Source organism: Brienomyrus brachyistius, chromosome 22 (genome assembly GCF_023856365.1).
Source record: "Brienomyrus brachyistius isolate T26 chromosome 22, BBRACH_0.4, whole genome shotgun sequence".
NCBI lineage: Eukaryota > Metazoa > Chordata > Actinopteri > Osteoglossiformes > Mormyridae > Brienomyrus > Brienomyrus brachyistius.
Window position 1 is genome coordinate 17,493,629 of NC_064554.1, and position 12,566 is coordinate 17,506,194.

At 52.2% G+C, this 12,566-nt stretch overlaps 1 protein-coding gene across 2 annotated transcripts in view; it reads left to right on the forward strand.

Moving 5' to 3' along the window:
* The window catches only part of olfm2a (olfactomedin 2a), a 39,343-nt gene that overhangs the window by 7,912 nt on the left and 18,865 nt on the right, over positions 1 to 12,566 (forward strand). Inside the window, exon 1 of one of the 2 annotated variants that reach the window (XM_048991956.1) lies at positions 10,776 to 11,222. The exons of the other annotated variant lie outside the window; for it this stretch is intronic. Coding sequence (XP_048847913.1) covers positions 11,079 to 11,222 — 144 coding nt within the window. The 5' untranslated portion in view covers positions 10,776 to 11,078. Of the gene's footprint in view, positions 1 to 10,775; positions 11,223 to 12,566 lie in introns of those variants that run through there. 2 annotated transcript variants of the gene reach the window in all.

Here is a 12,566-nt window from a genome sequence, read left to right on the forward strand (position 1 = left end):
GCCACGGCAGGGAGGGCGTCCCGGGGCGACACGCACACTAACACCCAGGCCCCGGCAGGGGAGGGCGTCCCGGGGCGACACGCACACTAACACCCAGGCCCCGGCAGGGAGGGCGTCCCGGGGCGACACGCACACTAACACACAGGCCCCGGCAGGGAGGGCGTCCCGGGGCGACACGCACACTAACACCCAGGCCCCGGCAGGGAGGGCGTCCCGGGGCGACACGCACACTAACACCCAGGCCCCGTCAGGGAGGGCGTCCCGGGGCGACACTCACACTAACACCCAGGCCCCGGCAGGGAGGGCGTCCCGGGGCGACACGCACACTAACACCCAGGCCCCGGCAGGGGAGGGCGTCCCGGGGCGACACGCACACTAACACCCCAGGGCCCCGTCAGGGAGGGCGTCCCGGGGCGACACGCACACTAACACCCAGGCCCCGGCAGGGAGGGCGTCCCGGGGCGACACGCACACTAACACCCAGGCCCCGGCAGGGAGGGCGTCCCGGGGCGACACGCACACTAACACCCAGGGCCCCGGCAGGGAGGGCGTCCCGGGGCGACACGCACACTAACACGCAGGCCCCGGCAGGGAGGGCGTCCCGGGGCGACACGCACACTAACACCCAGGCCCCGGCAGGGAGGGCGTCCCGGGGCGACACGCACACTAACACACAGGCCCCGGCAGGGAGGGCGTCCCGGGGCGACACGCACACTAACACCCAGGCCCCGGCAGGGAGGGCGTCCCGGGGCGACACGCACACTAACACCCAGGCCCCGGCAGGGAGGGCGTCCCGGGGCGACACGCACACTAACACGCAGGCCCCGGCAGGGAGGGCGTCCCGGGGCGACACGCACACTAACACCCAGGCCCCGGCAGGGAGGGCGTCCCGGGGCGACACGCACACTAACACCCAGGCCCCGGCAGGGAGGGCGTCCCGGGGCGACACGCACACTAACACCCAGGCCCCGGCAGGGAGGGCGTCCCGGGGCGACACGCACACTAACACCCAGGCCCCGGCAGGGAGGGCGTCCCGGGGCGACACGCACACTAACACGCAGGCCCCGGCAGGGAGGGCGTCCCGGGGCGACACGCACACTAACACCCAGGCCCCGGCAGGGAGGGCGTCCCGGGGCGACACGCACACTAACACCCAGGCCCCGGCAGGGAGGGCGTCCCGGGGCGACACTCACACTAACACCCAGGCCCCGGCAGGGAGGGCGTCCCGGGGCGACACGCACACTAACACACAGGCCCCGGCAGGGAGGGCGTCCCGGGGCGACACGCACACTAACACCCAGGCCCCGGCAGGGAGGGCGTCCCGGGGCGACACGCACACTAACACCCAGGCCCCGGCAGGGAGGGCGTCCCGGGGCGACACGCACACTAACACCCAGGCCCCGGCAGGGAGGGCGTCCCGGGGCGACACGCACACTAACACCCAGGCCCCGGCAGGGAGGGCGTCCCGGGGCGACACGCACACTAACACCCAGGCCCCGGCAGGGAGGGCGTCCCGGGGCGACACTCACACTAACACCCAGGCCCCGGCAGGGAGGGCGTCCCGGGGCGACACGCACACTAACACCCAGGCCCCGGCAGGGAGGGCGTCCCGGGGCGACACGCACACTAACACCCAGGCCCCGGCAGGGAGGGCGTCCCGGGGCGACACGCACACTAACACGCAGGCCCCGGCAGGGAGGGCGTCCCGGGGCGACACGCACACTAACACCCAGGTCCCGGCAGGGAGGGCGTCCCGGGGCGACACGCACACTAACACGCAGGTCCCGGCAGGGAGGGCGTCCCGGGGCGACACGCACACTAACACCCAGGCCCCGGCAGGGAGGGCGTCCCGGGGCGACACGCACACTAACACCCAGGCCCCGGCAGGGAGGGCGTCCCGGGGCGACACGCACACTAACACGCAGGCCCCGGCAGGGAGGGCGTCCCGGGGCGACACGCACACTAACACGCAGGTCCCGGCAGGGAGGGCGTCCCGGGGCGACACGCACACTAACACGCAGGTCCCGGCAGGGAGGGCGTCCCGGGGCGACACGCACACTAACACCCAGGCCCCGGCAGGGAGGGCGTCCCGGGGCGACACGCACACTAACACCCAGGCCCCGGCAGGGAGGGCGTCCCGGGGCGACACGCACACTAACACCCAGGCCCCGGCAGGGAGGGCGTCCCGGGGCGACACGCACACTAACACGCAGGCCCCGGCAGGGAGGGCGTCCCGGGGCGACACGCACACTAACACCCAGGCCCCGGCAGGGAGGGCGTCCCGGGGCGACACGCACACTAACACCCAGGCCCCGGCAGGGAGGGCGTCCCGGGGCGACACGCACACTAACACCCAGGCCCCGGCAGGGAGGGCGTCCCGGGGCGACACGCACACTAACACGCAGGCCCCGGCAGGGAGGGCGTCCCGGGGCGACACGCACACTAACACCCAGGCCCCGTCAGGGAGGGCGTCCCGGGGCGACACTCACACTAACACCCAGGCCCCGGCAGGGAGGGCGTCCCGGGGCGACACGCACACTAACACACAGGCCCCGGCAGGGAGGGCGTCCCGGGGCGACACGCACACTAACACCCAGGCCCCGGCAGGGAGGGCGTCCCGGGGCGACACGCACACTAACACCCAGGCCCCGGCAGGGAGGGCGTCCCGGGGCGACACGCACACTAACACCCAGGCCCCGGCAGGGAGGGCGTCCCGGGGCGACACGCACACTAACACCCAGGCCCCGGCAGGGAGGGCGTCCCGGGGCGACACGCACACTAACACCCAGGCCCCGTCAGGGAGGGCGTCCCGGGGCGACACGCACACTAACACCCAGGCCCCGGCAGGGAGGGCGTCCCGGGGCGACACGCACACTAACACCCAGGCCCCGGCAGGGAGGGCGTCCCGGGGCGACACGCACACTAACACCCAGGCCCCGGCAGGGAGGGCGTCCCGGGGCGACACGCACACTAACACCCAGGCCCCGGCAGGGAGGGCGTCCCGGGGCGACACGCACACTAACACCCAGGCCCCGTCAGGGAGGGCGTCCCGGGGCGACACGCACACTAACACCCAGGCCCCGGCAGGGAGGGCGTCCCGGGGCGACACGCACACTAACACGCAGGCCCCGGCAGGGAGGGCGTCCCGGGGCGACACGCACACTAACACCCAGGCCCCGGCAGGGAGGGCGTCCCGGGGCGACACGCACACTAACACCCAGGCCCCATCAGTGCTGTCGCCCGTCTGCCCCGAGTGCCTCACAAAATAAAAATAACTAAGCAAATTAATTCATAGAATAATTACAGTGCCATCAGCTAGTGATAATTGCAATTTGTGTCAGTATTTAAAACATAGATGTTGCTCAGGTGAATTGTTCATGAATGCAAGACAGTGAGGGCTTCAGGTCAGAGGTGGAAGGAGATTTGGGTGAACTGGTCTGAGGACTGCCACCCCCCCCAACACAGACAGGGCAGAGAGATCCGGTAGTTGGGAGACAGGTCTCATACAGTCCTCTAAAGGCGTGATTGTCCCCCATCTAATGGACCTGGACATCTCATCATCTTCTCACTTAGCTGTCTGTGTTGGGGGGGGGGGTGCCCCAGGGCTACAAGTCCCCCTCCCCTCAGTCTCTGAGAACACACAGTATTGCCAAACCTCGCTTCCGGGCAGAAATATGACATGTGCTGCTGTCACGCAGTTGCTTGTCCAGAACTTTTATTATACAGTGTATTAATGTATTATTTACAGTGGTCTGCTGTCCCTCGTGTGGTCTGGTGTTATGTAGGTGCCAAATCACCACGACTCTAACTTAACTGAGCAATTATCAATGATGGATTTATAGATGAAAGAAAATTGTTTTATTTGATGTATTATTTCGGTTATTACCTGGAAGCGACACTCCTTATGCTATTGAGTAGCTGTCATATTTCCCGCAGTTACTGCAGTTGAATGCAAGTGTTTGCAAAGTAATGAAATGTTACTTCGATGCAGCAGCATGGATTTGGGGCTGGCCATTTGGGTGGGCCTGGCGGAGGTGGGCAGACAAACTAGGCAGAAAGGAGGGGTGGCAGCATGATGACAGGAGGAACACAGCAGTAGATCCTGCTCCCTGCAGATCTTTTACCTGCTGGCCACCCCTCTTAGAAGAACGGAATGGACCGCCCCTGGGGTGGGTCTTGATTGACAGCTGTTGTTCCGCCCGTCTGACTATGAGGTTCTTGACATCTTTCTTTGAATCCAAACCATAGATTCCCGACAGCATCCTGAGCCCCAGACTGCATTCCTGTTCTGAAGAGCTTTAGTGCCACCTGTCTACCGATGGAAGAATTGCAGCCTGTTCCGCAGTGAGGATAACAAATGGTTCACGTAGATGGTAGTTAATCTGAATTTGCATGCTACCGAATGAATGAATTAAAATCATTTCAGCTGCAGATCCCTTAAGCAAATGTTCCTTTCCGTTGTTTTTACAGCTGAATGTTTCCCAGACAGCCACTTTCGTGTAAAAGCTCGTGTTCTGTCCCAGATTTATACGAAGCGGAGAATATTCTCACGTCGAGAAGCAGATCCCTCCAGTGGACATCATGAGCAACATTTTAATCTTGAGGCTATTGTGTGTGCAGAGACAGTTCGAATTTGGATCTGATTTGACATTATTTTCTAGTATTTCGTAGTAGATAGAAGTTATCTCTGAGAAAGAGAGAAAGAAAGAGAGAGAGAGAGATGTGGTCCCTGCAAGGAAAGAGCAGATTATATTCTGTAATACTCAGAATAACATATCTCCAGTTCTTTAGTATTCTTTGTGCAGGATAAAATGTACTTGGATATATGAAGGAAAGGGTAAACGGCTCAGTGATATACTCTGCCTGGATGAACACCGAGTTGGAGTTCCTACACCAACAACGAGCCGATATACCTACATCAACACTGCACTAGTGTTCCTAGATCAACACCCAGCCAACCGGCCTACATTAACTCCGAGCTGATGTTTCTAAATCAACATTCAGCCGATCTGACTGTATTAACACTGAGCTGATGTTGTTAGATCAACACTCAGCTGATGTTCCTGCATCAACACTCAGTTGGTGTTAACAGATCAAAACTCAGCCGACTGTCCGACATTAGCACTTATATATACTTATATATTAGCACTTAACATATAGCAGTTGATATTTATAAATCAATACTCAGCTGATTACTCCCTGGAAAAAGATACTCAACAATAGGTGGAATAGACAAAAAGACAAATTACCCAATAAGATGGAGGTGCTGCATCATTGGTTGATTCTCACGGATACTGGTCTGGCATGATCAATCCACAACTCATCCATGTACTGATAAACCTTTTTTTCGTATTACAAAACATATTTGGGTATAAATGCCAATAATTTAAAACTTGATACGATTATAGGATGCAGAACAAAGATCGAATCGCATATCGGTACGTTAGCCAAGCAACTTCGGTAATGAAGCATCCATGTGTCACAGCAGAGCTGGGTTGTTCCAGACGTCACAGTGCTGAACGCACCAGCGTTCTAGTCCTCAATGTGCCGGAGAAGATTCAGCTAAATATAGCTACCCTGAGACAAATGTCAACCTCCGTATTCTACTCAGGACCGAAAGTGTCCGGACAATAGCACTTAAAATAGGTCTTCATTTTCCAGTTGAAATTCCAGCAGACATGTTTTTATTTTCGGCTCACTGTCAATTCTTGGAGGTCAGTGTTTTTGCTTTGGATGACAAAAAAAGTTTTCGTGTATTATAGAAATGCATCGTCCTACTTCTGATTATATTTCATACATTTGCATTTATACATTTTGAGAGATTGATTGAATGTGACAATGGGTTTCTAACGGTTTCTTTTTTTGTCTGCTTCGTGGCCCTGTGTATCCCTCCTACTCTGTTTTTGTTCAGAGAATATTCCAGCACTGCTCATGAAGGTTAAGCACCCATAGGTGTAACGATGTGCCTGTCATCTGCACCAAAGATGTGGGCAGTTCTAGGATTTTTTTTTATGGTATGGGGCATTAAATAGGACATAATTCATACAAAAGGGCCAACCTTATCATTAGCCAATGGTATGTTTTGAATCAGTGAATGACAGGGGAGGAGACAATCTGAGGGCCTATCAGCTTTTAGCCAGGACCAGTGACCCTTTGGCCCCACCCCCTATATACACCCCTTCCTGAAAACCAGACGAAGCCCAATTTTGCGAACAACCGATAAATCCCAGCTGATACTGGTTCTTTGTCAGATTGAACCTTGTTCGTCTGGCCTCCACATTCTCCTGACCCTCCTGCTTAAGACACATTGCCATCTGCTGTCTCCGAGGTGAATGACACAGTCAGTGGTCTGGCCCAATGAGCCTGCAGACAGCGATGATTCCTTAAATGGCCGGGCCGCTGGGGATCCTTGCAGCTTACGCCCCTGAAAGACAGAATCCATTTACAAGCCTCCTTTCCATTTGCAAGCATGGCATTGCATTGCATTGCAAGCACCCTACAGGGACCTGATCTATCCATCTATCTATATATCTGTCTGTCTGTCTGTCTGTCTGTCTGTCTGTCTGTCTGCCTGCCTGCCTGCCTGCCTATCTATCTATCTATCTATCTATCTATCTATCTATCTATCTATCTATCTATCTATCTATCTATCTATCTATCTATCTATCTATCTATCTATCTATCTATCTATCTATCTATCTATCCATCCATCTATCTATCTATCTATCTATCTAGACCCTCGGAAAACCGAGCCATTTCTTCTGGATAAATTCTAGGTCAGGTGGCCCGTATGACACCTGAAATAATCTTTCACATAAACGTTTCACCCGGTGCTACATGATGGGAACCTCTCATGGTTGATGGGTACAGTGAGGAGGGCACAGACGGACACTAGCGCCCACAACAGGGCAGGGAGGTGATTGAAGAGACGCCGATGAGCCCACAGGCGCTGAGTTAAGCGGTGGCTGTGGGGAGGGGCAACACACCCCACAGCCTCATATACATACTGCCAAATGAGATGAATACCAAACAGCTTATTTTTAACCTACAACCCCTGTAATTGATTAACGACTGGCATGGGGAGATGTCAGGGCCATTAGCTTTGAACGTGCCCAGGAGGACAACCAGCACTGCAGAATATTCATGGATTACTAAGACAGGGCAGTGTTCTGTAGGGATGACCAGCTGAAGCAAGTCACAGCTGACAGGAACTGATACGTGCCATAAATACACTATTGAGGAAGAATTTACACTGCAGTGAATAAGGCCGTCAGTCCATTTATACTGTAAATAGTCCTTTAAGAAGTCAGTTATACTGCAGATGCTGTTGTAAGAAGGTAATTAAACTGTTATGACATAGATCAGTGATTCTCAACCTGGCCCTCGGGGACCCCCCCACATTATTTTCCCCTCCCCAACACCCAGCACACCTGAACCAAACAAAGAAGCAATCGATAATATACCTGCTGCAAGTGTGTTGGGAATTGAGAAGGAGCAGAAATGTGGACCATCTGTGGGTTCTTGCAGATCGCTTTTATGGATATTTTTGCGGTAGTGAACTTTTAACATGCTGGTTTACTGGAAGAGTACAAGAATCAACAATCTGTACGAAACTGAACCGGGAACAACTTAAAACTGTAAAGACTGGTGTATCGAAATATGTGGAGTGTTACAGTTATAAGATGGTGAGTGTAAATGCTGGTGTAAGGTAGTTCAATGGCAAGCGGCCATTAGCATGTACACTGGTGTGTGAAAATCTAGTGTAATATTGATGCTTTGATATAGTGGCCAATTTACTGTAGATCTGGGAATTGTGGGTATTCTGTCGCCGCCATTTTTTATGATCCAGATGACATTGTGGGCCTGTGGGTGTGCTGAGTGCACACAGGCCACATGTAGTTGTTGCTGTTGTGTGTGTGTGTGTGTGTCCACAATGTGATAATAGCCTGTTATTTTGACATTGTGGGGACTACCTTTTTGGTCCCCACAAGGACTAACTCAATTTCATAAAAATCTGTGAATGCAATCAAAAAACTAAAAATGCCAAAAGTCTTGTATTTTGTTTGGTTACTTATGGTTAACGTTAAGGCTGGGTGGGGGTTATGGTCGTTATTGTTGGGTTTATACTGTAGAAATGAATGGATGGTTCCGACAAAGATCACTTGTTCGAAATCTACCTTGACTCTTTTGTTTTTTCAGTCTAAACACTGAGGCCAGTGCATAACCCGCTGCAGTGACCTGTTAGGTGAAAGGTGGAATGAAACGTGTCCCAATCAGCCAACCAATCACATAAGTATAAGCTACTTGGTGCAGTATAGCTATTTCTCCACACGGGGGCAGCCTTGTACTTATATGCGGGCCAGCCCTCTTGCCGCAGCTGTAGTATCAAACTGTCAATGGAGTATATGACTTTACGTTACCGTAACGCAGGCTAAAACAGCTCTAAACGGAATTATATCTAAAATACTCACGCTTGAAACTTGTATTCCGTGAACTCGTGAACGTGAGAGTGGAATTAAGATTTCTTAGAGTTTTGAGTTATTAAAATGAGTTATCTTTTGACATCATATGGGGTATTCATATTTTTTATGGAAAATCTCCAAGCTCTCAGTGAAACTCAACTATATGTTACGTTTCGAACATCACGTAAAATGTTTTTTTTTTTTTTTTTTTTGCTGTCAGAAGTGAAATATATTTTAATAAACTCCACCCAGTGAGACTGGGTAATAAAAGAGACTAGTAAAATATAATTAAGTTTATGAAATAGTCATAATCTAGGTTCCTGCTGTACTGTTGATTTGGAAAAAGTGTACATAATATTTGAACCTATTCGACTGTGTAATAATACACAAGGCTGAAATTCAGTCATATCTGCCAACCAGGAGGGTCTCGTTTCTACTTGCGTTATGCCATTAAATTATACACTGAAGATATGCTCAGTCAATCTGAAAAGCACCGAAAACTTGATGGATTATTAATAAGAAATGTAAGAATTTAAGAGTCTGATACTTAACGTGGAAAAACACCTACCCCAAGTGCAGCGTAAGATCTATAAAGATTTAGAGGGCATCATTTTTCAGAATCATTTGAAAGGGAATTATAATCTTTGACATAAAAGGGAAACGCTGCAGCTAAGACTGATGAAAACATTCGAACGAAATGAATGTACATAAAACATCTAGGCTACCGTTTAACGCTCTTTGGGGTTTATTATTGCAGATTATTTTATTGGGGTGGCACGGTGGCCTCACCCCCATGGGGTTGTGGGTTTAAATCCCGCCCCCGCTCTGAACACACACAGATTACATGCTGAGGGGGTCTCTTCTGGGTCTTCCGGTTTCCTCCAGCAATCCACAGACACGCAGTTACGCTAATTGATGTCTCTAAATTGCCCATCGAGTATGACTGTGCGCCTGTATGTGCCCTGCATCGCCCTGGCATCATGACCAGGGTATGCCCCAGCTATGTGCCACCTGGATGGGCTCCAAGCCGCCCCCTGCCACCATAAACAGTTAGAAGATACTGAGTCTTCAATCACAAGTCAAAACTTTTCAAGTACGAGACATAATTTGTTGTAATTAATTCCGTACATTTGACATCTAGCACATATACAAACTAATTAACAGCTTGACATTGAATGACTAACTGTTAGCACTGCTGCCTAGTTCAATGGTTCTGCTCACATTATTTACCACCTACTAGAACAGCAAAATTAATTATCACTAATAAGTATGAATAGTTTAATCTATAACGCAGGGTATGTCTATTTATTTGTATCAAGTCGCCAACACAATAAAACAATTAAACGTGCAGATTGATGTTATCGATATTTACTTAGTTCATAAGTGTAGTTCCTTATCCGCACCTTCAGAAACGACTTGGATATTGGGTTATATACACGAATCATACAATAATTCAATTGAATTCAGATACTGTATCGTATTGCTGTTAAATTCTGCGGTTGAACTCCTGACAGCTAAAATGAAAACCTGTACGTGGGTTGCAGACTTTGTCAGATCAAACTGCCGTTTCCCGTTCATATTTTATTACTGAGAGACAGTATTTTCGCGGGTTTTTCTCGGACTCAGCCTTGTGATGATCTCAGACGAATCTATTAACAGGCAGTCGTTGGAAGCCGCGGACCCCCGCAGGATAGGAAAAGCGCCGATGGTCTAATCGGAATTTCAGTGCATGATCAAGCGGGTGTCGGGCGCAGGCTTCGGTGGGGCTCCTTTGGGAGACGTGGCTGCTGAGAGAGGTGTATAGCGAGGTGTTTTTGGCCGGAATGACGTGTCTCTCTCTGTAGTAACAGATCTCTGTTTGTGAGTATGCTTGTGCATCTGTTTGTCTTTGAGGCTGAATGTTTGTGAAATTCTGTTGTGGGTGTGTGACTGTGAATATCTGTATGGCATTTTTTGGGTGCTATTGGCTGTTTTTATGTGTGTCTGCATGTGTATCCATACAGTCTGTGTGTGCTTTTTTCTCGTGTGGCTTTGTGCGGTGGTGTGTGTTGTTACTTTCTTGGGCGTGTCTGTGCTGGATTCTAATGCAGTTTGTGTTTGTATGTGTGTTTTGGTGTTTCCTCGTGTTGCTCTCTGCGCGCGTCTGTGTACATTTCAGCTCACGGGGGAGGGGCAGCTGAAAAGGCCGAGACCCACCTGACTGCTCTGCTCAACAGGCAGACTGCGTGAGACAGGAGGGAGGGAGGGAGAGAGGAGGAGAAAAAAAGGAGGTGGGACTTATCGGGAGCTAGGACGGCAGTGACAGAAGGAGGGAGCCAATGTACAGCTTGGTGTATCGGAAGGAGGGAGAGAGAGAGAGCTGGGGAGAGAGAGGGGGCGAGTTGCTTGCAGTCTCACAGAGAGAGCGGTGCCGTCCAACACTGCTGGATTTGACAGCTCCTCCTTGTCCCCTTTCTCTGTTTTGCTCACTCGCTCCGAACTACAATCAAAGCAGCTTCTATCAGGGGTCTTCCCAGTGGAGTGGTCTGTGTCGTGGTCTCTTCCCGGACTGTTAGCGCAGGGGGGCGAGGGGGCGACCCTCCCGGCTGCCTGGGAGGCGCTGGGCAGGAGGGCGACATGAGCGTGCCTCTGCTGAAGATCGGGGCGGTGCTCAGCACCATGGCCATGGTGACCAACTGGATGTCCCAGACGCTGCCGTCCCTGGTGGGCCTGAACGGCACTGTCATTTCCCGGGGGGGCACCTCGGAGAAGATCGTGAGCGTGCGTATCCCTCCTCTTCTCTGCCTTACACGGGTGTGCGCGAGCGAGCGAGTGTGTGTGTGTGTGTGTGTGTGTGACATGAATGAGCGAACGGATATGCCGGGTCAGTCCCGGGTGTGGGAGTGCAGGGAAGTGGCATGCCGAATCTGGGGGGGTCCCAATCTCAAATCCTGCCTCCCCCCCATCCCAGCCTGGCAATGACTCTTTCAACCCCCCCCTCCCCCAGCTGTGCTTTCTGAAAGGGAGTCAGAGCTGAGAGCTGCTTTGAGAATGGCATATTTCATTCTACCCGGAGAAGGTATGACAGCGCTAGACAGGGCTGGGCTCGTTCAAGTCATATTCTGTGAAGAATAGCAGCGAATGGGACCCAACGGGGCAGGCGGTGGTGACACCCTGTGATGTACGGCACTACGCTGACAATTATGTGCTTCCTTCTCTCTGTGGTTTTCAGCAATAATATGTTTCGCTCGACTGTGGCGCTCAGCTGGATGATGGCACAGAAAATAGATATTCTACTGTATAGCAGTATAAAGTTTTTTTTTATATATATATGGCTGAAATATTCGTGCACGAAGCCACGTGATGCTGGCGGCGAGTCAGGCGCCTTTGGGCTTAATAACGGAAGACCCAGAGCTGTGTTTTCCCAGCAGAATTCTCACAGGAAGGTGCACGGTTGAAAGTGATGCTGCAGTGTGTGTATGTGTGTGTGGTTTAGGCGGAGAGAGCAAAGTGAAACCGCATTTGTTGTTATACTGGAATGTTAAGAGGTGCTGGCAGATCCAATGTGACACTGAAAGCTGCCATAACAAGTTATGCATTTATCTGTTTTATCTGTGCATATTTTTAGCATTTAGCATGATGAAACAGGTTAATGTCTGAGACCCATTGCAGACAGAGTCACTGTGTTAACAGTCCGATTGATCATGGTCACAGAGTCACTGTGTTAACAGTCCGATTGATCATAGTCACAGAGTCACTGTGCTAACAGTCCGATTGACCATAGTCACAGAGTCACTGTGTTAACAGTCTGATTGATCATAGTCACAGAGTCACTGTGTTAACAGTCCGATTGACCATAGTCACAGAGTCACTGTGTTAACAGTCCGATTGACCATAGTCACAGAGTCACTGTGTTAACAGTCCGATTGATCATAGTCACAGAGTCACTGTGCTAACAGTCCGATTGACCATAGTCACAGAGTCACTGTGTTAACAGTCTGATTGATCATAGTCACAGAGTCACTGTGTTAACAGTCCGATTGACCATAGTCACAGAGTCACTGTGTTAACAGTCCGATTGACCATAGTCACAGAGTCACTGTGTTAACAGTCCGATTGATCATA